The sequence below is a fragment of the Xiphophorus hellerii genome, chromosome 5, assembly GCF_003331165.1.
Source record: "Xiphophorus hellerii strain 12219 chromosome 5, Xiphophorus_hellerii-4.1, whole genome shotgun sequence".
Lineage (NCBI taxonomy): Eukaryota > Metazoa > Chordata > Actinopteri > Cyprinodontiformes > Poeciliidae > Xiphophorus > Xiphophorus hellerii.
Window position 1 is genome coordinate 32,239,618 of NC_045676.1, and position 21,851 is coordinate 32,261,468.

The 21,851-nt window shown below is 38.0% G+C and overlaps 2 protein-coding genes across 4 annotated transcripts; both read right to left on the reverse strand.

The window, feature by feature from the left end:
• Positions 1-573: 573 nt before the first annotated feature.
• On the reverse strand, positions 574-9,083 carry mief2 (mitochondrial elongation factor 2). Of its 3 annotated transcripts, none has more exons than XM_032564067.1 (8): positions 8,923-9,083; positions 7,208-7,355; positions 5,031-5,196; positions 4,832-4,929; positions 3,856-4,032; positions 3,562-3,725; positions 2,278-2,430; positions 574-1,639 (listed from the first exon to the last, which is right to left on the reverse strand). In XM_032564067.1, the coding sequence occupies exons 2-8, from the start codon at positions 7,343-7,345 to the stop codon at positions 1,138-1,140; spliced, it is 1,398 nt and encodes a 465-aa protein (XP_032419958.1). In that variant the 5' UTR covers positions 7,346-7,355; positions 8,923-9,083; the 3' UTR covers positions 574-1,137. The 3 variants fall into 3 exon arrangements, with proteins under 3 accessions (XP_032419958.1, XP_032419957.1, XP_032419959.1); XM_032564066.1 differs by having other exon boundaries at positions 8,916-9,083; XM_032564068.1 differs by lacking the exon at positions 8,923-9,083 and adding an exon at positions 6,778-6,849 and having other exon boundaries at positions 7,208-7,323.
• Positions 9,084-12,834: 3,751 nt separating this feature from the next.
• alkbh5 (alkB homolog 5, RNA demethylase) lies at positions 12,835-20,234 on the reverse strand. Its single transcript, XM_032563649.1, has 4 exons — positions 18,941-20,234; positions 16,699-16,779; positions 16,496-16,618; positions 12,835-13,694 (listed from the first exon to the last, which is right to left on the reverse strand). Exons 1-4 carry the CDS (start codon positions 19,651-19,653, stop codon positions 13,535-13,537), a joined length of 1,077 nt encoding a protein of 358 aa, XP_032419540.1. The 5' UTR covers positions 19,654-20,234; the 3' UTR covers positions 12,835-13,534.
• Positions 20,235-21,851: the final 1,617 nt, after the last annotated feature.

Below are 21,851 nucleotides of genomic sequence, written 5' to 3' on the forward strand. Positions count from 1 at the left end.
GCAACATAATATACAGACTTCATAATCTGCACTCTTTTGGTTGAATGCAGTATTTATTTCCACTTTGGCTTTATGTTGTTTAGTTTTTTTTCAAGTGCGTTTTTTGAAATGGAGACTAAGAATCCATTTTATTTTTGTTTGTGGTTGTTTTGTTTATTTTGTTTATCAGTTCCAGTGTTTAGTGTTCTTTTGAAAATAAAGTGTATCTTTGGCAGGAAATCGCATGCATTATTACGTCATTTCCATTAAATCAGTGTAAAAAGGTCTTCAAACAATATTATCGTTTATCGCAATAATTTTTTGAGAATTAATCGTTCAGCAAAATTTGTTATCGTGACAGGCCTATATACAATAAATAAAAAACATGTATTTACCTCTAAACCTAAAAGTCTCCAAAGCTGTTTTATAGTGTTATGCAGATGCTGAAAACTATATCTGAAATAATGGAGAACAAATCATGAATATTAACACAAATTTAAGTCTACCTTTAATTACTGGGGAAGCTGGTTTATTTATCTGATTACCATTACTATACTGATGTGATATGGACAGCAAACACTATGCAAGATTGTAGGTAAATAAGGAAATTAATATTTTATTTTATTTGCTTTCATCCTCACATCCACACACACAAGAAACACTCAACTAAAATCAGATGAGATATGCCCACAAAGGTTCCATTGTTTACGAAGTGCATAAAATGATGAAACTTGAGATAAATTAATGTTTGACATGAACTGCAAAGTCAAGAAAGAAAACACAAAATGTTGGCGCATGATTGTTTTTCAGATAAAGTTAAACAAATCCAAATGAGGATCAAACACATTTATCAAACCCATGCTCAAATGATTTTTTTTAAATAATGGAGCAATACTGCAAATACACAAACAGAAATAAAAGCCTTTAATTTATGAATGTGCAAAAAAAAAAAAGGAAACTGGCAGCAGAGGTGCATCCCAAAGTATTAACGTTTTGTCCTCCATTTTGTCCATTGGCACGATTCGTCTTCTGTTTGGACTTTTCCCAGTTTAAGCATCACGCTGACAATCACTCTGCAGACGCGTCATCTGCCTTGTCACAGGGACTGCAGCTGTTGGCATCAAAGGAGCTTCTGAATCTCTGTGGAGGTCCAGGGAGTCAAATGAGCAATATGTCAGGATCTGACACTGCACAGTAGAGCATAAAGCCCATCTGGTCCACTTGATCCTCAGACAGACCATTGAGCAGATTGACGGCCGGTTTGAAGTAACTGTGTAACGCCTCCTGCTCTAGATGACCAATAAGCTCAGTGATACACTGCTGGAATCTGACATCAAGACTGTTCTTAGACCAGTCGCTCTCGCTGTCGCTGAGGTGCAGGATCAGGTTGGTTAGCGGGGCGGCCTGGAGGTGTCGCAGAGGTGGGCTCAGTTTGCACACGGCCTTCAGGATTTTAAGCATCAGTCTGCGGCAGCCGGCGTCGCCGGCGTCCAGCTGGGCCAGGTGCCGAGTCTCCCAAGGATAGAGGGAGAGGTGCCAGGCGTTTACCCAGGGGGAGGTGAGCTGAGGCTGGGCAGTCAGGACTACATCGCCCTCCCGGAGGACGGGCAACATGGAGATGAAGAGCGGTTGGTTGCTGCTCTCTGCTTCGCTTTCAGGCCTGTAGGATTACAAAAACAGGTGTAAAAACATTTTCACCATTTTACAATTTCAATCAGCTGATGATCAAAATCTGCCAATGTGCAACTCAAAAATAAAATATTTTCTGTTCAGTAAATACACCGTACCTCCAGTCCACTGGACAGCATTCACACATGCACGCGCGCGCACACACACACCCATAGCCCCGCACACGCACACACACGCATGCACACACACAGAGGAATGTGAAGATCCTAAGCAGACACATGTAATCAAAAGCCCAGTTAGAGGCACAAATAAATCCATCAAACTCTTGTTACTGAGGGAGGAAAACTCCATGAAAACTATTTTCAGCATCTGTGAGATACTTATCACTGCAGATCTATCAGCTAGCAGAAAATTGTTCTGTTTCTTCTTTTAGACTTCCAAGCTTTGTTATTTTGGAAATATGTTGAATTTAGCAAAGTTGGCAACCGCATAGAAATCCTAAAGTTAATGTATGGATACAGAACAATCCATAATGTGAATTCAACATTCACAAAATAAATCAGTTAAAAGTTAAAATGCAACATGTTAGTATACAAAAAGCTACCATGGGAGGAGCTCAGTGAACAAGTTTGAAACATCAAGGACACACACACACACACACACACACACCGGATCTCCAGCCTCAGCTCAGGCCCTCCCAGGACCGGTCTGACCTGACAGTCCAAAGTGCTGCTGATTGATGGCCAGTTTGCAGTTTCCATGACAGCCTTACTGAACATGTTCACCACAGTCTCTGCTGACAGGTAACCTCCCACCAAGTACCTACAAAATCCAAAGGTAGACATGTCAAGCTGAACACAAAACATATTCATCAGCAGTATCCCCCTGTTTTGACTCCAGAGTAACTGAATTTTGCTGATCCTAAAATTAAACAGACAAGCTAACAGGAGCCAAGTTGTGGTTAGGTTAGTTAAGATAGATTTACTGTGAATTTATAATCAAATCAAAAGAACTTGTGATAATACAAATTAAGACTTAACTACTGTAGTCAATCGATTAAAAAAATATAGTCAGCTTAATCACACTAGCACTGTGATTAATCACGATTAATCACTATGCCTAACTCTCTAACCTTGAAATATCAGTATGAACAGTTGTGGTTCTTCCCTAAGCAAACTCATCCTTCTGCTGCACTCCACCCAATTAAAGTGCAAGCAGTTATCTGGGTTTTTGCAGCAGAAAGCAGGTAATGTAATCTCCTTGTACTCAAGCTTTCTCCACTACACATGCATTCAAGAAGTAGCAAACTTGTTCAGGGGACAACTAGTAGATATTTTATATTCTACTTCTCGGGTTCCCCTCCCCTTTCTGATGCTGCCCTGAGCAAATGCCCAGATAACTCAGATCAAAAAACCACCACTGTATGCACAGGTTCAAAAAACTGTTTAAGAAAATGTTTCATTGTCTCAAACCAAAGATCTCTGAAGATTCTCAGTGTTTCAGGTTTTTAATATTCAGGAAAGTTTAAAGGAAGTCATTTTGTTTTAAACATTAATTTATAAATGTTTCTCTCCATTCATTTCCTATGGAACTTGTGGAATGAGGCAATAGTCTCTTGTCCTCATCCAGTCGGCATAATTCATACATGTGAAAGTTTGACCTCATACATGTAAATGTGACACGCTGGCTAAACATTTTCAACTTTAGTTGCTGTCTGCTGTTGCTGAAAACTTTCACTTTTTGCTGTGGTTTGTTGCAGTGTGGAATTCATAATCTGCTGCTGTGAACTAGGTAACCCTCTGCAGGGGAGAGGCTTTAGCTCGATATAAGTAGTTCAATTAATCTGCACTATGCAATATTAACATCCTAAAATGTTCATTTTAATTGCACATGTTCACATTGATAGCCCTACTTACAACACACCATGACATTGTTTAATGTGTGTGAGATCACCTGTCCCAGTAACTGTGTCCTCTAGGGAAATATTCCAGGTTGATCCGTCGGACCATCCAGTGCAAAGGATGTGTTAGGAGCGTCTCCTCCCCAGGAATGAGGCGCCATAATGAAGGCTCCAGCTGCAGAGGCACTAGCAGACATGCATGGTCTGCACTGACCACCTAAATATAAACACACATTAAAACACTCTGGGAAGATTTTTGCAACACCCTGCTACAAAAAAAAAAGATGCCAGTTATGAGAAACTGCATCTCCAAACAAAAGAAGAAATTACCATTTATGCAAAGTTACCTGTAAATCATCCAGGAGAGAACCTCCGAGGTTCATTTCTCCCAGAGGCATGTCCGGATGACGGCTGTGGAGAAAGCCCTGGATCTCAGTGCAGATATCCAGAGCCAGAGACTGAGCCTTCTCCACCTCATGTGGAGCCAGCACCACCCTGCTGGAGTAGTACTGCTGCAGACGCTCCTGAGCCATTTCAAAGACAATATTTGACAAACACAATACTTCAACAAGAGACAGCAAAAGGAAAAACAATTACACAAGTCTTAAGATTGTTTCATTCATCAAGTGCATTATTTCATAGGCCTGTCGCAGTAAGCAATAAATTAATTAATCACATTAAAACAAACTCAATAATTTCCAATTGCATGATTTATTGTTTTTCTCTCCTTCTACCAAAAACTGTCCGGTGAATTATTCCCAACAAGCCACAGTTTTGAAGGGCAATGTTTAAAGATAAATCTTAATTCACTTTATTTTTTGTTCTGTTGTTTTGTTTATTAATTTTGGATACTTAAATCTGGACTAAATATTAACCTGTGTGGAGTTACAAAATTTATTATGGCGACAAGCCTAATATTTCATCTATATATGTGTTGTTAAGTGCAAAAAATGACACCAGGTAGCAATAACATAATGATCACAAACCTAAAGTGTGATCATTATGAGGATTTTTCTGTTAAAGGGACTTCAACAGATATTTGTTGATTGCAACAATCAACAAAGATTGATAAGGCTTTTAGCTCAGTTTCAAATGATTACATAAAAGCTCAATATTTACTTAGCAGCAGCATTTCAAACATCTAAAAGTGCAATATATAAGTAAAATGGAGTCTTCTTTAGCTTGTGTTCAGATACGTATTTTGCAAGCTTTATCAAAACTCCTCTTCCTTATGAGTCAACATAAACAGCAGCTCCCAACAGTGCAGATGTTATGACTTGATTTTATCATGTAAGTTCTGATTAGATCAGAGGTGAACTGTACCTGCAGTGTGAGCACAGAAAGCTGGGACTTCTTAGACTTTGCTTCATGTTTAGGCTGAACTTCAGAAGAGGACAATTCAAGGTTTTGGCAGAGATCAGCTGGTTAGGGGAAAATAGCTGGCATGTAACATCAGTGTGCTGACAAAGAAAAATAAAATCAGGAAATGGTACATTTTGTGTCATCAAAATGTCATCCATACCTGTCTGTCGTTTAGTTGCCTTAGAGACGTGCTTCATTACAACGCCCTCTATTCCCTTCCTGAGCAATGTTGGAGAAGCAGAGACTAAACTCAGCTCTTCCCAGCTCTCTGCCATCTTCTGCTCCACCTTCTCATTTTCTGCTGCACGGCCTGCACGCTCGATCAGCTAAACACAAACACTCGTTTTTTTAGACCTCTAGTCAGAGATGAAATACACCAACTATTTTCATAAATTAGTTTTCCAAAAAGGAAAACTAATTTACACCCCCAACAAGAAGTTTTTATATTTATATATATATATATATATATATATATATATATATAAATATATATATATATATAAAGGGCAGTTGTTAAAAGTCAAAAAGAAGTGTGTTTCCCTCATGTTTAAAATGGCCTTTTAGATTAGAAAAACTATGTAGTCATAACACTATATGACTTTACTTTGACATCCAAACTCCACACTACCAGGCCCTGAAATGAATTGGCTAACTTTTTTACGTAGAAAATTCTGAAAATTAGAGGGATAATCTGTGCATCAATATCGAGCCCACTACCAATCTGGACAAAATAACAACATTCTACAAACTCAACCAAAAAATAAAAAACTTAGAAGAAATTATAAATCAATTCAGCTCCACCTCCTGTCAACTATATATCATACCCACAGCTTTCCTTATATTTCTGCCTGTTATTGCAGCTGATCTGATTCAAATAGTAAACTCATAGCTCTTATCATGTGTTTCCCCCCAGGCTTTAAAAACAGCTATTTTCAAAGCACTGATTAAAAAGAACAATCTGGACAGATAACTAAGAATTACAGGCCAATCTCCAACCTTCCATTCATCAGTAAAACTATTGAAAAAGCTGTTTCAACATTAAAATGGCTTCCTAACGATGACAAATCGCTTTGATGTCTCTCAGTCCAGTTTCCATGAGGGCAGAGTTTAATGACATCCACATAAACACAGACGGTGGAAGAGTCACAATGTTGGTTCTGTTTTACGTCAGCACAGCATTTCACACTGTTGACTGAAGTGAATCTTACATAAAGAACAGAATTTCTTTCTTTCTCAATCCTGGGACACATCTTATTCAATATCGACATGATCCCACTAACTCAGGTTATAACAAGTAAGATTATTCACTACCATCACTGTGCAGAAAACATTCAAGCACTGAACAGATGTATAAAACTGAACAGATGTATAAAACAGATGTATAAAACAGCACATACATTCATACAATGAATGTATGAATGTATGAATTCATACATAGTATATACAAGTATATACACTATATACATAGTGTATATACTTGTATATACATACAAGTATATACTTGTATATACTTGTATATACATAGTGTATATACTTGTCATAGTATATACACTATGACAACTCTTCACTCATCCTCTTCCTCCTTCACCTTCTTTTTTTTCTTCCTTTTCTTCTTTTCTGTATGTGTCGCAGCAGTTATTTTATCAATCATAAAGCTGTGACACGACGAGAAAATGATTCGACAGTGTATTTTTCTCACTTATTTATTTAATGTGAACATACAATGAATGTATGTTCACATACATTCATACAATGAATGTATGTGCCATAAGCCATCAGCTGAATAGAAACAAAACTAAAGTTATTCCTAAAGAAAAACGATCAAGAGTCAGTGCTGAGCTTCAGTCACTACCGCTAGAAACTACTACTGAACACCCCAAAGATGTTGTATAGTGATGGACTCTGACCTGCATCCTCAGAGACACACAAAGAGTCAAGACAGCTGCAGCTGATCCAGAACGCTGTTGCTCGCATTCTCACTAAAACCAGGAAGATAGAGCACATCACACCAGTTCTAAAGTCCTTACATTGGAGCTCAGAGAATAGACTTTAAAATACTTCTGTTAGCTTACATATTACTGAACAGATTAACACCAAAATACAGTACATTAAAAACCAGCTGTTGTTGTATCAACCTTCCAGACCACTGAGGTCTTTTGGTTCTGGTCTGAACTCAGGTTCAAAAGCGACACAACAATGGAATTCATAAGTAGAAACCTGATTATTTGAGTCATACGTCAATTTCTGCACCTCCTAAATCCCTTCTTTTCCACATGCATGACAGACAGACTGGTAAAGGTGTAGTGATGTTGCACTAAAAACCTCAGGAACACTTACTCTTTTAACTGCCAACGTAGCAATGCCCAACAGAGCAGCTCCTCCGACTCCCAGAACCAGCCGAGCGTTGGACAGCAGGAAGTCAATCACCGTGGCAACGCCATCTTCTCCTCTCCTTCGACTGCCCTGGAAGTTCATGGCTCGTTTTCTATGATTGGAAAAAAAAACAAATAACAGAAACATGTGACATTAGCTGTCAGAAGAGAACAGTTACATTTCTCTTAATCAATACATCTTTATTCCTAACACAAGAAAGGTCTGTAGTACAAAGAGATAAAAACAAACACATACAAATAATAAATATGATGATATGTTCTACATTGATCATTGAGTTTTAAATAAATAATAACGGCATTCCCCAATCTTGAGGTAGATCTGCCTGATCTCAGCAGCCCACATCTACACAGCTTTATTTACAGACAGATGGCAGTATTAGGCTCATAGTAGGACCGCAGCACTGTATGGGCAAAGTATCATCTGCATACATCAGCTGATTTATTATGTGGTCACCAGCTACACAGCCTGTTATGCAATAATTTAAACAGCTTTGACAGTTCATACACATGGATGTTAAACAGGTAAGGTCAACTCTTACTTCAGGAATGCAAAATTCTGCAAGCTTGACAACTTAGGTGCATTAGAAAAACCTATATAGTCCACAAAGGGCTAACGATGAAGGATACTGATCCAGCGTTGTCTGGAAATGAATAACTTGACTTGCATATTTATCAGACAAAACTGAGGAACTCTCTTTGATTAAAGTTTAATAAAAAATCCTCTGAGAACCAAGACATATTCAATTGCGCCCAGTCTCAGTTTTGGCGATTGGCTTAAAATATTCATTGAACAGAATTGCTTTTCTTTTTCTTAGTTAGAATACAGATGCATAAGGTGATACCTTCCTCACTGTAATTCGCTGCTTCATTACACACTTTCATCAAACCAAAAAAAAAAAAGTCGCCCATGTCAAACCTTTTGATTTACCAAAAGGTAAACACAGCCAGTGATATTAGACTGTATTGTTATACAGCCTAATATCATAGTTTCAGGTCTGGTAATTTAGCTTAAAACACGTTTAATCAATTACTGGCCTTGTCTTTGTGGACATACAAGTGTTAAATAATCTGATATAAATGCCAGAAACGTAAATAAAAATGAAAAAAAAAGTACGAAGAAATCGAGAGCGCCCACACATCCACGAAAAGCTTGAAGCATTACTTTGGATTATGAAGTACGTGGCCTCTATTTCGGTCAGAAGAACAGGGTACATGCTCTATTTATAAAGCTGAACGTTGCCTAGGTCACACTAAGCTGAGTTAAATGTATAACCATCTTTCTAATGAAGTTTTAGTCTGTGCAACGACATATTTCAAAATAGAGTTCATATCTCAGTTTCTCCCTGTTACAAGGCTTGAGGTCAAACTGCACCAGAGAATAAAAGATAACAATAACAGATGTATTGTTTTGAAGACAAACATCAAAACATCTTTTGAAAGGCAACGAAGAGCAAAAATGTATTTTATTTTACGACATGTCCCGTCACTCTGAATATGAATAACATTACCTGGCTCTAAAATTACAAAGATATTCTACACTTTAATCCCCATTTCAAATAATAACGACTACCACTTCTGATAGCTAGTTTAGCTAGTTAGCTAGGTCAGCTCTAAATGACAGCCAAGTTATATAAGGTATTAAAAATACTCACCACTTACAGCAGAGAGCTGTGCGCTCCTCAAACCATGAATGTTTGGTGAAAAAAACGCAGTTAGCTACCTTTTACAAGAAAAAACTAAGTTCTTTTATAAACTGTCATAGCCATTATGCTAACAGCTGTTTGCTTTGACTTCTTCTTGTGTTCACTTCACTTAGTTTGTGGAAACTCAGCAGCCACCTCTAGTGACCAACCAATAGTATTACAGTGAGCAGTAAGAACTTTATATCTCTAGTAAACTTGCGTAAACGAGACGTACTAATCATATTTCTCAAATTTTGGCTGTCAATTTCTAATTTTCAGATCAAACTGAAAAAAATTTATTAATTTTTTTCTGTGGAGCCAGCTTTCAATTTTGTGTCCATAAGACAGAAACTGTGTCTAGCTTTAAGACTAGTCATAAACTATCCTTGATGACACTGGCCACAGGTAGCTTATTCTGAGCTTTTTATTGGCGTAGGACAGACTGCTTGTTTCTTCTCTCTGCTTTTTTTTTTCTACTACTCTCTATTCATGAAATATTTCTAGATGTTTCTAATAATGTATCAAATGTATGCCCAAGATACACCTTGCCCTTTGTTTCTTTTCTGGAGGGCCCTTTTAATGCTCCAGGTTAATAAAAATGGCCTCCAATTGTAGAGATAGTACTTTATCAGTTCCAGAGGACTCCAAGCACTTCACACCAGTGTTGGAGTCAAGACCACCTAACCCGAGACCAAGACAAGACCAAGACCAGAATGTATCAAGACCGAGACAAGACCAAGACTTTTCGGGTCCAAGACCAAGTCAAGATCAAGACCGAGGGAAGTTGAGACCGAGTCAAGACCAAGACCAGCGCCCCGCGCTACATGACACAATAAAATATGAAATATGATCAAAATTGCTAATCAAATTGATCTGAAAGATTCACATTTCTATAAACACACCTTGATGTTAAATACTTAGAGCTGAAATAAATTTAACCAATATTAAAAACAGAACAAACTCTTTGTTCTGCTTATCTAAAAAGATAATGCCCTGGGCATTTGTCCATATCATTCATGTCAGAAATCACCACTGTCTGCACCAGGGCCGGCCTAAGCCTCCATGGGGCCCTAAGCGAAATTTGGTTTTGGGGCCCTTTAGTTCTGCTAACAATGTGGACTGGCTGTAGTCAACAGCTAGACTATTAGATTATTCGCACACCTGCTATAAACTTATTGCATCTCTGGCAGTGCTGTTTACATTATATCCAATGCATGTATAGCCTACATGCATTGGATATAATGCATGCGCAGACTGAGTGGTTCATGGCTGACCACTCAGTCACGACACTAAGTGTGTCTTTTATTTTTCAGCTGTGGGGCCACTTGCATGCAGTCAGAAGTCACATTGTGAAGAGTGTTTTATTCTTTGTCGTACTAGGTGGGTTCAAAGTAGAAATTAAAGAATTTTTTTTTTTTTAATTATTTTGTGAATATTGTAATTGTTAACTGCTATGGCAGTTGACTGTTATTTTACTGTTTTGTGTTGTTGAATGTTATTTTTGGAATAAGACTGTTTTGTTTTGTTTTTGAGGAATTGTTAGCTGTTTTACTGTTTTAAAAACTATACGACCACATCTAAAAAAAACAAAACAGAAAGTTTGTGAGTGATGGTTACCTTCATCAAGTGAAACCCCCCCTGATGGGGGATTTCTGCTTGAAATGCCCCATCAGAACAAAGAAGTCCCCAGGAAGGGCTCGCTCCAGAACACCTCCAACGACTCCAAAAAAGGTGAGTAATCTAAGCTGCTGTTTGTCACGTAAGTACAAGCAGCAAATTACTGAGGACAGATGGTACGACTGAGTTCCACTTTTTACAGGAATTTCAAGGACTGGGTCAGGAATCGAAGGATATCTTAAATTGTCTGGACTGACTGACCATGGGAGTATCACGGTCAACACATGAGTGTCATTGAAAAAGCTTTCTGTCTTTATTTTGGAGTTTCAGCTGTCACAACATTCTGCAATTCCACACATATAACAGTTTAAAAGAGTAGTTGTAGTGACCTCTCGTTGTTCCTTTGGTAGGGGAATGACAGGACCTAACCCTAACCACACTGCTCTTCCTGAATCTGAGGTTCGACTATCCGACGGACCCTCCTCTCCAGGACCCCTGAATAGACCTTGCCAGGGAGGCTTAAGAGTGTGACCCCTCTATAATTAGAGCACACCCTCCGGTCCCCCTTTTTGAACAGGGGGACCACCACCCCGGTCTGCCAATCCAGGGGAACTGCCCCCGATGTCCATGCAATATTGCAGAGTCGCGTCATGGGAGGGGGGACCCATGTTTCCTCTTCGGGCTGAGCCCGGCCGGGCTCCATGGGTAAAAGCCCGGCCACCAGGCGCTCACCATCGTGCCCCCCCTCCAGGCCTGGCTCCAGAGTGGGGCCCCGGTGACCCGCGTCCGGGCGAGGGAACGCCAAGTCCAATGTTTTTATTCATCATTGGGGTCTTCGGGCTGCGCTTTGTCTGGTCCCTCACCTAGGACCTGTCTGCCTTGGGTGACCCTACCATGGGCATGAAGCCCCAGACAGCATAGCTCCTAGGATCATTGGGGAACTCAAACCCCTCCACCACGATAAGGTGGCAGCCCAAGGAGAGGAAAATATACATTTATATATTTGAAAAAAATATTTCAAATATAAAATAATTCTTGTGTGGAATAAAACATAGTAGAAAATATTATATATCTAGTCTTTATAGAAGAGTGTCTAGTCAAGCCATATGAGTTACATTGCAACAAAGGGAGAAGGTGCTCTGATCCAATGAAACCAAATGTGATCTCTTTTTAAAACCGACACGCTATGCGCTACATTTAATGGAAAACTATCACAGCACACTACCCCCAAAGTAAAACATGGTGGCAGCATCATCCTGTTTGAATACCTTTCCATTACATGTAGCACTAATAAAATGCACTGAATTTTACTGTTGTACTGAGGCAAAACAAAGTGTAAAAGAGGAAGTGTTGTGAATTTGGAAGTACACTGTTTAAATATAATAATAATAATGATAATACTTTATTGATCCCCTAAAGGGATCAATATAAAAATCATGAAAAAAAAATCTAATATCCCACAGCATTCTATTCATTACCAAATTATTTATGTTCTATTTCATACTACATACTGTAAATTCCACATCTGCATTAAGAAACAAATAGGAGTTTAAGAAACTACCAACCAGGTTAGGTCTTTATTTTCAAACATTTTTTAAATTAACATGATGCACACATCCTGTATTCATTTAATAACTGTCCCAACTTTTTTTATATTTGATTTGGCTTAAGTCTGTTTGTATAGTGACATGCAAAAACAGGGGAAAAAAAGATAAAACCACTCAGTGGGTTTGTTTGTGCACCTCTATTCAAGTTAAACTCTCTGCAAATACACAAGCTAAATTTTTATCTGGTGAACAAGCCGATTCCCCAGACTTAAAAAAATTCTGAATACTGATTGATTCAAGGATCCCATACTGGACTTTCAACATAGAACAAGCCAGAGATACATTATCATTTATCTACATTTTGACAAGACATTTGCCTATACACTCCTCCATTTCCCACTCTTTATCTCATGCTTGGTTTGTGAGGAAAATCTTCAACTACATTCTGAAGTGCAGCAGAGCTTCACTCATTCCATTTTTAGAAAGCAATTTATCCAGTGACCTGAGATTATTTTTATTCATGTGTAACTCTAGAATAACCCAGTCGGTGGCTAAGGAGCACCTTTCCCAAATACGGGTCTCAGTAATAAACAGATGTTCGTTTACACAGCAAATTGCAAGTGAGCTTGTGAAAATGTAATTTCTTCACCAACAAGTTTTCAGACAGGAAACATACAAATAACATACCATAATAACATACCACATAAAATCCAAACACACCAAAATGAGGAAAAAGTAATTTTATTAAGGAACAGAAATGACATGGTTCAGGTCAAACGACACAGCAACCTTATACTGAGACAGGACAGTGAAATGTGGCAGCCTTCCATGAAGCTTCTGTTTTCCTCCTGCACCACTTCCACTAAACGGCAAGGATGGACTTGCCTGTTGCTGAAACCTAAACTGCAATCTGAACAAAAAGTGAAGATCTGACATTGCAAACTGACAAAGTAATAGATTTGAAATGTATATAGCAAGAACACAAAAAATAAAGAATCAGTCTTCATAAAAGCCCTCCAAATAAAGACTGTACATTAATGTATTGTACATTATGAAGTTAGATTACAGGTTGGGATTCTTTTGTACAAGTTCATACATACATTTTCTTTTCAATTCTCAAGGTAGAAAAAATACATGCCTTTTCTGCTCCTCTATTAACATAAAGAAATGTTTAATTTAAACTAAATAAACTGTTTAACAACAGACTTTTACTGTAGTGAGTAAGTTACGGTCTATTATAAGCAGCAGAAAAGCCAGTACACTCGAGCTTTTCTTGACTCAAATCAAAACTGAAACCTAATGGTTGTTCATGAACCAGAATACACTGGAGCGTTAAAAAATAACTGATCAAATAAGGTTACAATACTGACATACATAAAGGAGCAGGGGTATTTTAGTATGTGAACGTGCCTGTCAAAGAGGCAGTCAGTTGCGTCTCATTTTGACTTTGCGCCCTGAGCTCTCCTGGTGTTTGTCGAGGTCTTCTGCACGTCTCCGGTAGTTCTCTGAGCTGGCGCTATGGTGACGGTGGCGGGACAGCGAAGGATGTCTATTCTCCTCTTTATCCATCTCCAGAACCCTTGGCCTGGTTAGCAGGGGAAAAAAAGTCACATGTTGATCCACTTTTATATGTCTAGAGGAAGCACTGTAAGTCATCCTCAGGACAGTTCAGTATTGTACCTTAAATGATGATACATTTAGATTACCATTATGTAAAAAAAAAGGTTTGCCAGGATGCACTTTAAAAATATTGAAAGAAATTACCCATTTTTAGTCAACTACAAGTTATCAACCAGGTTCTTTACAAGTGATTTCTTTGATTCTACAGGAAATCACTTGATCAGTACTGTGGGCTCATGAAACTGAACCAAAAATGCAGATTAATTTATTCATGATTCAACAAGGTGGTGGATTGCTTTTTAACACAAGGGCAAATTAGTTTGGATAACTTGTTTCCTTTAAGTACAAAAATAACAAATTTATTTTTGTACTCTGGTCGAGAACATCTCCCTTACTGCACAGGTACAAGGCTATCTGTTAAACCTATACATCACCACCAAATAAGTTTTTCCTCACCCAGTTAAAATCTGGAATCTACTCCAACAATCCTTCAGTATAACTGGACTGTATGCATTACATCATTACATCTGTATGCAAAATTGAAACAAACCTTATAGGAATGTGTTTATATGGATTATAGCCTTCACAAAAAAATCTAAAATAACTGAAAATAGTGGTTTTAAAGAAAACTGTTACTTTGTACTTTTGCACTTTTGGTCACTTGCTACACTTTGTTTCAGCCATAAAAAGAACCAATTTGCACAAACCCAAACTGAACATTTATGATTTTTAATAATTTTCTATTTCCATTCACTGTGTAGAATAAAGACATGCAACTATGCAAATAATAAATCATTTCTACCAGTAGACCACTCAGTTATTTTGATTTGATCTGGAGTTGATCTCTAACATTTCACAAGAGTCAACTCAGCCAAATGGTTAAAATATCAATTAATGGAAATACAGTACTTTATAAAGATTATTAAAAATGCCTTATATTTATTTTTATTTGTTTATTTGTACATTTGATCAAATCTACTCAACATAAATAATCACTAATATAGTTACCAACAATTATAGACCTGTTGCCCTGACAACCCACATAATGAAGGTCCTGGAGAGACTCCTGCTGGCCCACCTCAGTAAGCAGACCAGCACATACCAAGACCTCCTGATATGTGCTTGTCTGCTTGGAGACGGAATCATACACCTGCTTCAACAAACCCACTGTCATCTGCACTGTGAGGATCATGCTCTTTGATTTTTCTAAAACATTTAACATAATTCAGCCTGATCTGCTTTATCAAACTCCAGAAGACACAGGTGGAGGCCTCAACTCTGCAGCTGGTGGATGAGTTAGAAATGGACAAGAGGCTGAGTACAGAGAGCTGGTGGAACGCTTTGTGCAATGGTGTGAACAATCATCTCATCTTAAATGTAAACACAACAGTTGATTGTAGATTTCAGGATTAGATCAAATCCTATGTCCATCATGGGAGAAAAAGTGAAGTCGTCTCTCTGGAATCGATCTACCTCCAACCAAGTTGAAAAGCAAACTGAGAATTCTTGTATTCTTGTATCTCTTTGAACATTTATGACATCACTGATGAGAACATAGAGGTTCTCATTAACATGATGATGTCAAACAACCTGTGTCAGGTTCTTGTTTGTTTTAGTTGCTATGGAAACTGAAGGAGGTGTGAATGGGGTAAGATTACAGTCAATTAAAAATGCATGTGTAGACATATAAATTCATAAATGTTAGTCACTAAATGTGCATATGTTTAAGTTTTGTATTTGTCCTGTTTTCCATCTCATACATGTAAAAATCTGATATTTTACCTATAAGAATACTCAAAAGAATTAATCAATAAAAGTGTTTTTGATAGGTTTTATAAAGAGAGTAAGTATTTTTCCAGAAGTTAGACACACATCAGTCACAGTCACTCCAGAAGACACAGGTGGAGGCCTCAACTCTGCAGCTGGTGGGTGAGTTAGAAATGGACAAGAGGCTGAGTACAGAGAGCTGGTGGAACGCTTTGTGTCATGGAGGGAACAATCATCTCATCTTAAATGTAAACACAACAGTTGATTGTAGATTTCAGGATTAGATCAAATCCTATTTCCATCATGGGAGAAGAAGTAAAGGTAGTTGAAGAATATAAATACCTTGGTGTTCATCTGGACAACAGACTGGACTGGAGACGCAACAGTGAACCATCTATAATAAGGGACAGAGCAGACTGGACTTCCTGAGGAAGCCAAAATCCTTCAAGGTTTGCAGCAAGATGCTGCAGATCTTCTATCAGTCTGTTGTTCAGAGTCATCTCTGCTGTTATCTGTTGGACCAGCAGCATCAGAGCCAGAGACCTAAAAAGGCTCAACACCCTGATAAAGAAGGCTGGTTCTGTTCTGGTTCTGTTCTTGTGACGACTATGGAAGCTTTGGAGATGATAATGCAAAGAAGGATTCTTCATAAAATCAAGAAAATTATGGACAACCCTGACCGTCCTCTACATGAGACTGTCTTGGGCAAACAGAGTGTTTTTAGTCAGAGGCTTCTCCAGACTTGCCACTACAAGAGATCTTTCCCGCCTACAACCACCACTATCTACCGTAACTCTTTACTTAAATGAGTTACACCAATATTTAATTTCACTTTGGGATCAGTAAATTATTGTTATTGTTAGTAAATTGAATTTGAATTTAAGTACAGGGATAACAAAACTGCTCATTTCAAATGTATTTAACAGGGTAGAAATTTGCAAACTGTTTTTATGCTTGCAGTCCTTCATAGAGATCATCTGGATAAGTGGGCATAAATACCTGTGAGCCGCATCTGGATCTGCTTTTCGATGAGAGCGTTTGGCTTTTAGAGGAGCAGGTCTCAGGGCAGGAGACGAACTTAAAGGGCTGTCTGAGTCCAGACGAGGTGCATCAGGTTTAGTTCTGATTAGAGACAAAGCTTTGAATAAAAACCCATTTGACCCGAGCAAATGTTGCCTTTTAAAACCAGAACTCCGACTCACTTTCTGAGGATGATTACTGCACGTCTCTCCTTGATGTCCTGAGGCCTGATGCAATGAGTGATGTCATCAGCAGCATAGCCACTGCAAATGAAAGAAAAACATTTTTGTTACCACAAAATCTGCTCTGTTCAACAACTGTGTCATGGAAAAGTATCAATACCCATAAATTTTTTCCACATTGTCACATTACAACCACAAAAGTTATTGTATTGTAGTAGGAATAAAAATCCAAAGAAGACAATATGAATCTAATAAATTAGAATATTAATACTGATGCAACATTTCTCATAGAGACTGAAAGTTCTGTAGCCTCCCTATTGCCTACCTGTGCAATTCTGTGTGAAAAAAATTCACGCTTCAAGCACAATCTGGGCTTTCTCCCCTTTACTTGAATTGTCTCGTTTGCAGTCGATTTTCTACCAGATCAACCAGCAAATAGAAGGAGAAGTTGTGAATTACATTGATTTTCTGCGTTGTTTTAGAATTAGATCCTTCCTGTAGTTTAGCAATGGCAGCAGAGGAAGTAAATTTCGCTGTTCAGTAAGTGTCGGCCACACTTCCAAATATTAAAGTAACATTAACAGCCGTCTCGTTTGGATCGATTTGACTCTCCTGTTAGCTAACTCCTTAATTATGTCAAGGCTTCATTTACTTCTTTCATCATATTAGGTTTCTGACAATGAACACTATGCTCCTTCATATTATAGGTAGTTAGTATGGATGGAGATGGTGTAAGTACAATAACACCATGGCGATGCATTCATTTGAATGAATGGTTTTGCAGGCTTGTCATCTTCATCCTACTGCTCTGGATCAGACTGTGGTTCCAACATGTAAGGCTGGATGGACAAGTCCTCCACTGATGACATCTTTAATAAACTTTGAAATAAAAAGTATTGCTGCCATCAAACTACAAAAATGGCTGAATGGGGTGGAGAGGACGGTTCTGCAACCTAGACGGTGGCGGGGCGAGAAACCACTCATTCACATCAAAAATATGCATTTCCACTTGGATTAACTATCTTTATTATTTCCTTTTTTTCTATTTTACTTTTTTTCCTGTAAAATTTGTTGTTTTTATTATCTGCCCCAAAAAGGTGCCTTTTAAATAAAATATATAATTATTATCATTAAAACTACTTAGGCACGGCTCCAATACTCACACTGCTCCCCACGGCCCTCTATGAAGTGTTCACTCAATTGAAGTGCATGTAAAAATTTGAGAATTGGGACGGTACGCCCCTGTGTCCCAACTTTGACATCCAAAATGGCGGAACTGGTCACTGTTTAGCACTTGTGCTAAATAATAAAAAATGAGATAATTTCCTTATAGAACTCGTTTTCAACTATTTGTGTCCATCCCTAAATCTATCTTTGACACATCCCATAATATCACAACATCCCTTTTTTTGTTGTTGTGGACCACAACAACAAAACAAATTGATTTTAAATGTACAGAATAGGTATTTTTGTTTTCCAAAGTGATTGCTGGAGATATTTGACTGTTCAGATGTGTTTTGTTATGACTTGTTGAATACAAAGCAAAATTTGATGTATTCACAAATGTTCAGTATTGAATTTCAGCACTTTACATTTGCCAAGATAGCAACAAAAAAAAACAGACAACAAAAAAAACATTAAAATAAACTAACATTGAATTTAACATTAGAAACATAATTACATAATCAACTGTTACTATAAAGACCCCATCTATTTTATGCAGCTAAAAGTTAAGTATAAAGTGGAGCTAACGTACAAAGATCAAGTTAAGGACAAACATACGGCAAATATATAAAAAATTTTAAAAAGGCCTGATGCTACATTGTGAAAAATAAAAAGACTAATGGGATTAAATTGTCCATCTTAAAAGAAACTATGAATGTTGTGACTTTATAGACCAAAAATGTCAAAAGAAATTCATAAGGAACTCTGACATCAATTTTTTCCCCCTCTACCCTGAGAAGAAAACATTTGTTTAAAAATCATAATGATACTTCTAAAGAAAATAAGAACCAAATAGTTTTCTATTCCGCTCCCACAAAATAAATTAAGACATTAATTCCATAATTATGTATAAAGTTTTCCCTGTACTGACTTTCTGTAAAAGAAATTCAACAACTAAAATCTCAATGAAATACATAACAATCTGTGGTTCTAAGGGGACAAAAATGAAAAAGGGATATGAATACTTTTACAGACACAATACATGAAGACATCTGATAAATGAGGTGAGCATGCTCACCTCAGTACTGTGACGCTCCCTCTCCTCACAGGCAGGACAAACACCGGCTCCGACACCCGGATGGGTTTGAATTGGAAGCGACAGCCAAAGCACAGCGCGCTGTCACTGAAGAAGGACACAGAGACAATGGGCCGTGCAAAGATGTGCAGGGGATCCACGTGGGACACGATGCATCCACCTGGCTGATAATCATTGATGACCGCACTGTTGACGAAACCCTCGGGGATCACCCCGTTGGACACCAGCCGCTTGATCACCAGCTCATGAACCCAGCTCGGGATTTCGTCTACCTCTCCTTTGCGGTACAGCCGCTCTTGACCCGGTCCGCGCCTCTCCAGCTGGGCTCCGTACGTGTACCCCTCGCCAAAGAAGTACTTGTTCCGGAGGGGCGCTCTATCCACCGTGTGCTCCCGATACTGTCCAGACTCTGCTTTGGCCACTACTTCATCGATCCTCTCCTCGATGCGGGCGCACTCCTCCGGGGTGAAGATGCTCAGCTGTACGACACTGCTCCTGACCCTGCGGGCTTCTTGCTCCCGGAGGTCAGAACTATCGTCGCTGTGCTCGTATTCATCGTCGTCCGACTCTCGATACTTCCGTTTTCGACCCTTCCCGCTGCCGTTGCTCGCTTGGTATTTGTTCCCGTAGTCGTCCCGGTGCGGAGTCATGGACTTTAGCTTCTCTCTTAGGTCAGAGAATCCGCTGGCTGCCATGTCGGCCAAAACAATATGACCGCCGCGTTGCAAAAATAAAGGTTCCTAATTACACACAAAAAAACTAGCTTCAATGCTGCATTTCAGCACAAATTTACAACAGTTTGTTTGTTATGGACAAACTAGACCTGAATAAAATTACAAGAGTCAATTAACTCGCATAGCAACAACAAGCGCACAAAAGTAGCTCATGTTAGCTATGGCTCCTAGCTCAGTCTTTGCTTTGAAGCGTTACTCTTTTGTAACTATTCTTTTACATTTCATATATCTCCTATTTCAGAAACGAACGTAGAAATATTGCGTCATCACCACTCTGCGTCCAGCTAAGGCAGAGAAGAGGCTAACGGTGTTAGCTGATAGCTTGTTACCCTGGCTTGGCCAGTCCGTCGCCGCCTGGAAATACTGACAAAACACGCAGCGACATGTCACCACCAAAATTCCCAATCTGGATATTTTTGAGCTTCTTCCAATAACGCTTGAAATAAGTAGAGCCAGAAACTATATTGTTAAATGAGCACAAAGCTAAATACGCCTTCTCAGTCAGTTTCTTCTTCTTCTTCTTTAGATTTTAACGGAAGCTTGCATCCATTATTGTTGCACTACTGCCATCTGTTGGATCCTAGTATCTATACCTCAAATTCTCACAATGATCCCAGTATTTTTTAAAAAAACGAAAAATCTTCTTTTTCCCCTCAATACTATTTAACTGATCAACCACATTCTCAAATTTCAATTCCCTATTAAAACCTAATTCCGTTTTTAATAATCTTCTTTGGTTTACATATTTTCTACAACTAATAAAAACATGTTCCATTGTTTCACACCAACTCCAAAAACCTGGAAGATGTTTCCACATCTTAAAAAGAGTTCCATTTAAAAAACGGTGACCGGTTCTTATTCTATTTGTAATTATCTCCTCCCTCCTGTTTGTTCCTCTAATCTTTACTACATCAATTGTATTTTGTATCATAAATAAACGCCTTCCATTTATTTCATTATCCCACCTAATTTTCCATATCTTCTTGCTTTCTCTCCAAACTATACTTTTGCCTTCAGATTTAGATAACTTTACTGGCATATCAATATCTTCTTTTTTAATAGCCTCCTTAGCCAACCTATCTGCTCTTTCATTACCCAAAATACCGACATGAGCAGGAGTCCAAAATAATATAACATTTTAATTTTGTTCACATATTCTATGATGAACAGCCATAACCTCATATAATATATTCTGATGATTATTTGTACATCCCTTTTCAATACTCAACCACAAACTATTACTTTATTTATATTAGTATTCTTGGCAGATATCCGTTATATTTCTTTCCTTAATATTTGATAATGATCTGTCTATATTAATATATTTCCATGTCCATGTAGGTCTCAAAGGCCATAATACTATTGGACTAAATTATTTGTTACATACATTAAATGATTTTGCTTTGTCATCCCCAACCCACCCAAAACTATTAATTTGTTCGTTTCCTCTTTCCCAACAATTTTCTAATACTTTCTTAACTGGATGATCTTCATTATGTCCTTTTAAATTTATCCAGTAATTAACTATTATCTTCTGATGTCTTCTGATACATAATGGCATTTCTCCTGTTTCTACTTGTAAAGCACATACTGGAGTTGATTTAACATTAGAACTGCCCCTAGACAAATTCTCAATGCTCTAACTTGAATAACATCAAATTTTTTAAACCTAGTTTTAGCTGCTGAACCAAACACCACACTCCCATAATCTATTTTTGACCAAATTAGTGACAAATAAACATTTTTAAGTGATTCAAAACTTGCACCCCATGTCAACTCTTCTCAGTCAGTCTCCAAGTACAAGCCTGGAAATAAACTCATGTAACCTGCAGAGGGTTTGGGGATGCTCATTGTAGATTTGTGGGAGGGACTCCCTGGGTTCCAAATTCAATGTTGCTAATTTTGTCTCGCTTACCTTCTAACTAGTCACCAATACAGTTAACTTAGAAAATAAAATTATCTTTTGTTTCTGGTTTATTGATTATACGAATGTTTCTAAAAAATGTTGAAAAGGCTGTTATGCTACAAAACGTCCTCAGGTTTAAACGAATTTTTATGAATATGTGAAATATTCAAATAGTCAGAGTTCTTAGTACTTTTATGCCCATTTTTAGAATAAGTGCAAAAGTTCAAAATTAATTTAAGTCAGATATTTCTGG

Bases quoted from the DNA above. Each gene is read 5' to 3' on its own strand.
- mief2 (XM_032564067.1), bottom strand. From the start codon at position 7,345: ATGAACTTCCAGGGCAGTCGAAGGAGAGGAGAAGATGGCGTTGCCACG. The intron at 4,930-5,030 runs GTATGGATGACA...TCCCCTAACCAG, and splicing joins GGCAACTAAACGACAGACAG to CTGATCTCTGCCAAAACCTT. The intron at 2,431-3,561 runs GTGATCTCACAC...TGGATTTTGTAG, and splicing joins GGACACAGTTACTGGGACAG to GTACTTGGTGGGAGGTTACC.
- alkbh5 (XM_032563649.1), bottom strand. From the start codon at position 19,653: ATGGCAGCCAGCGGATTCTCTGACCTAAGAGAGAAGCTAAAGTCCATG. The intron at 16,619-16,698 runs GTGAGTCGGAGT...GTCTCTAATCAG, and splicing joins GCAGTAATCATCCTCAGAAA to AACTAAACCTGATGCACCTC. The intron at 13,695-16,495 runs GTATTTATGCCC...CCTGCTAACCAG, and splicing joins GATCCAGATGCGGCTCACAG to GCCAAGGGTTCTGGAGATGG.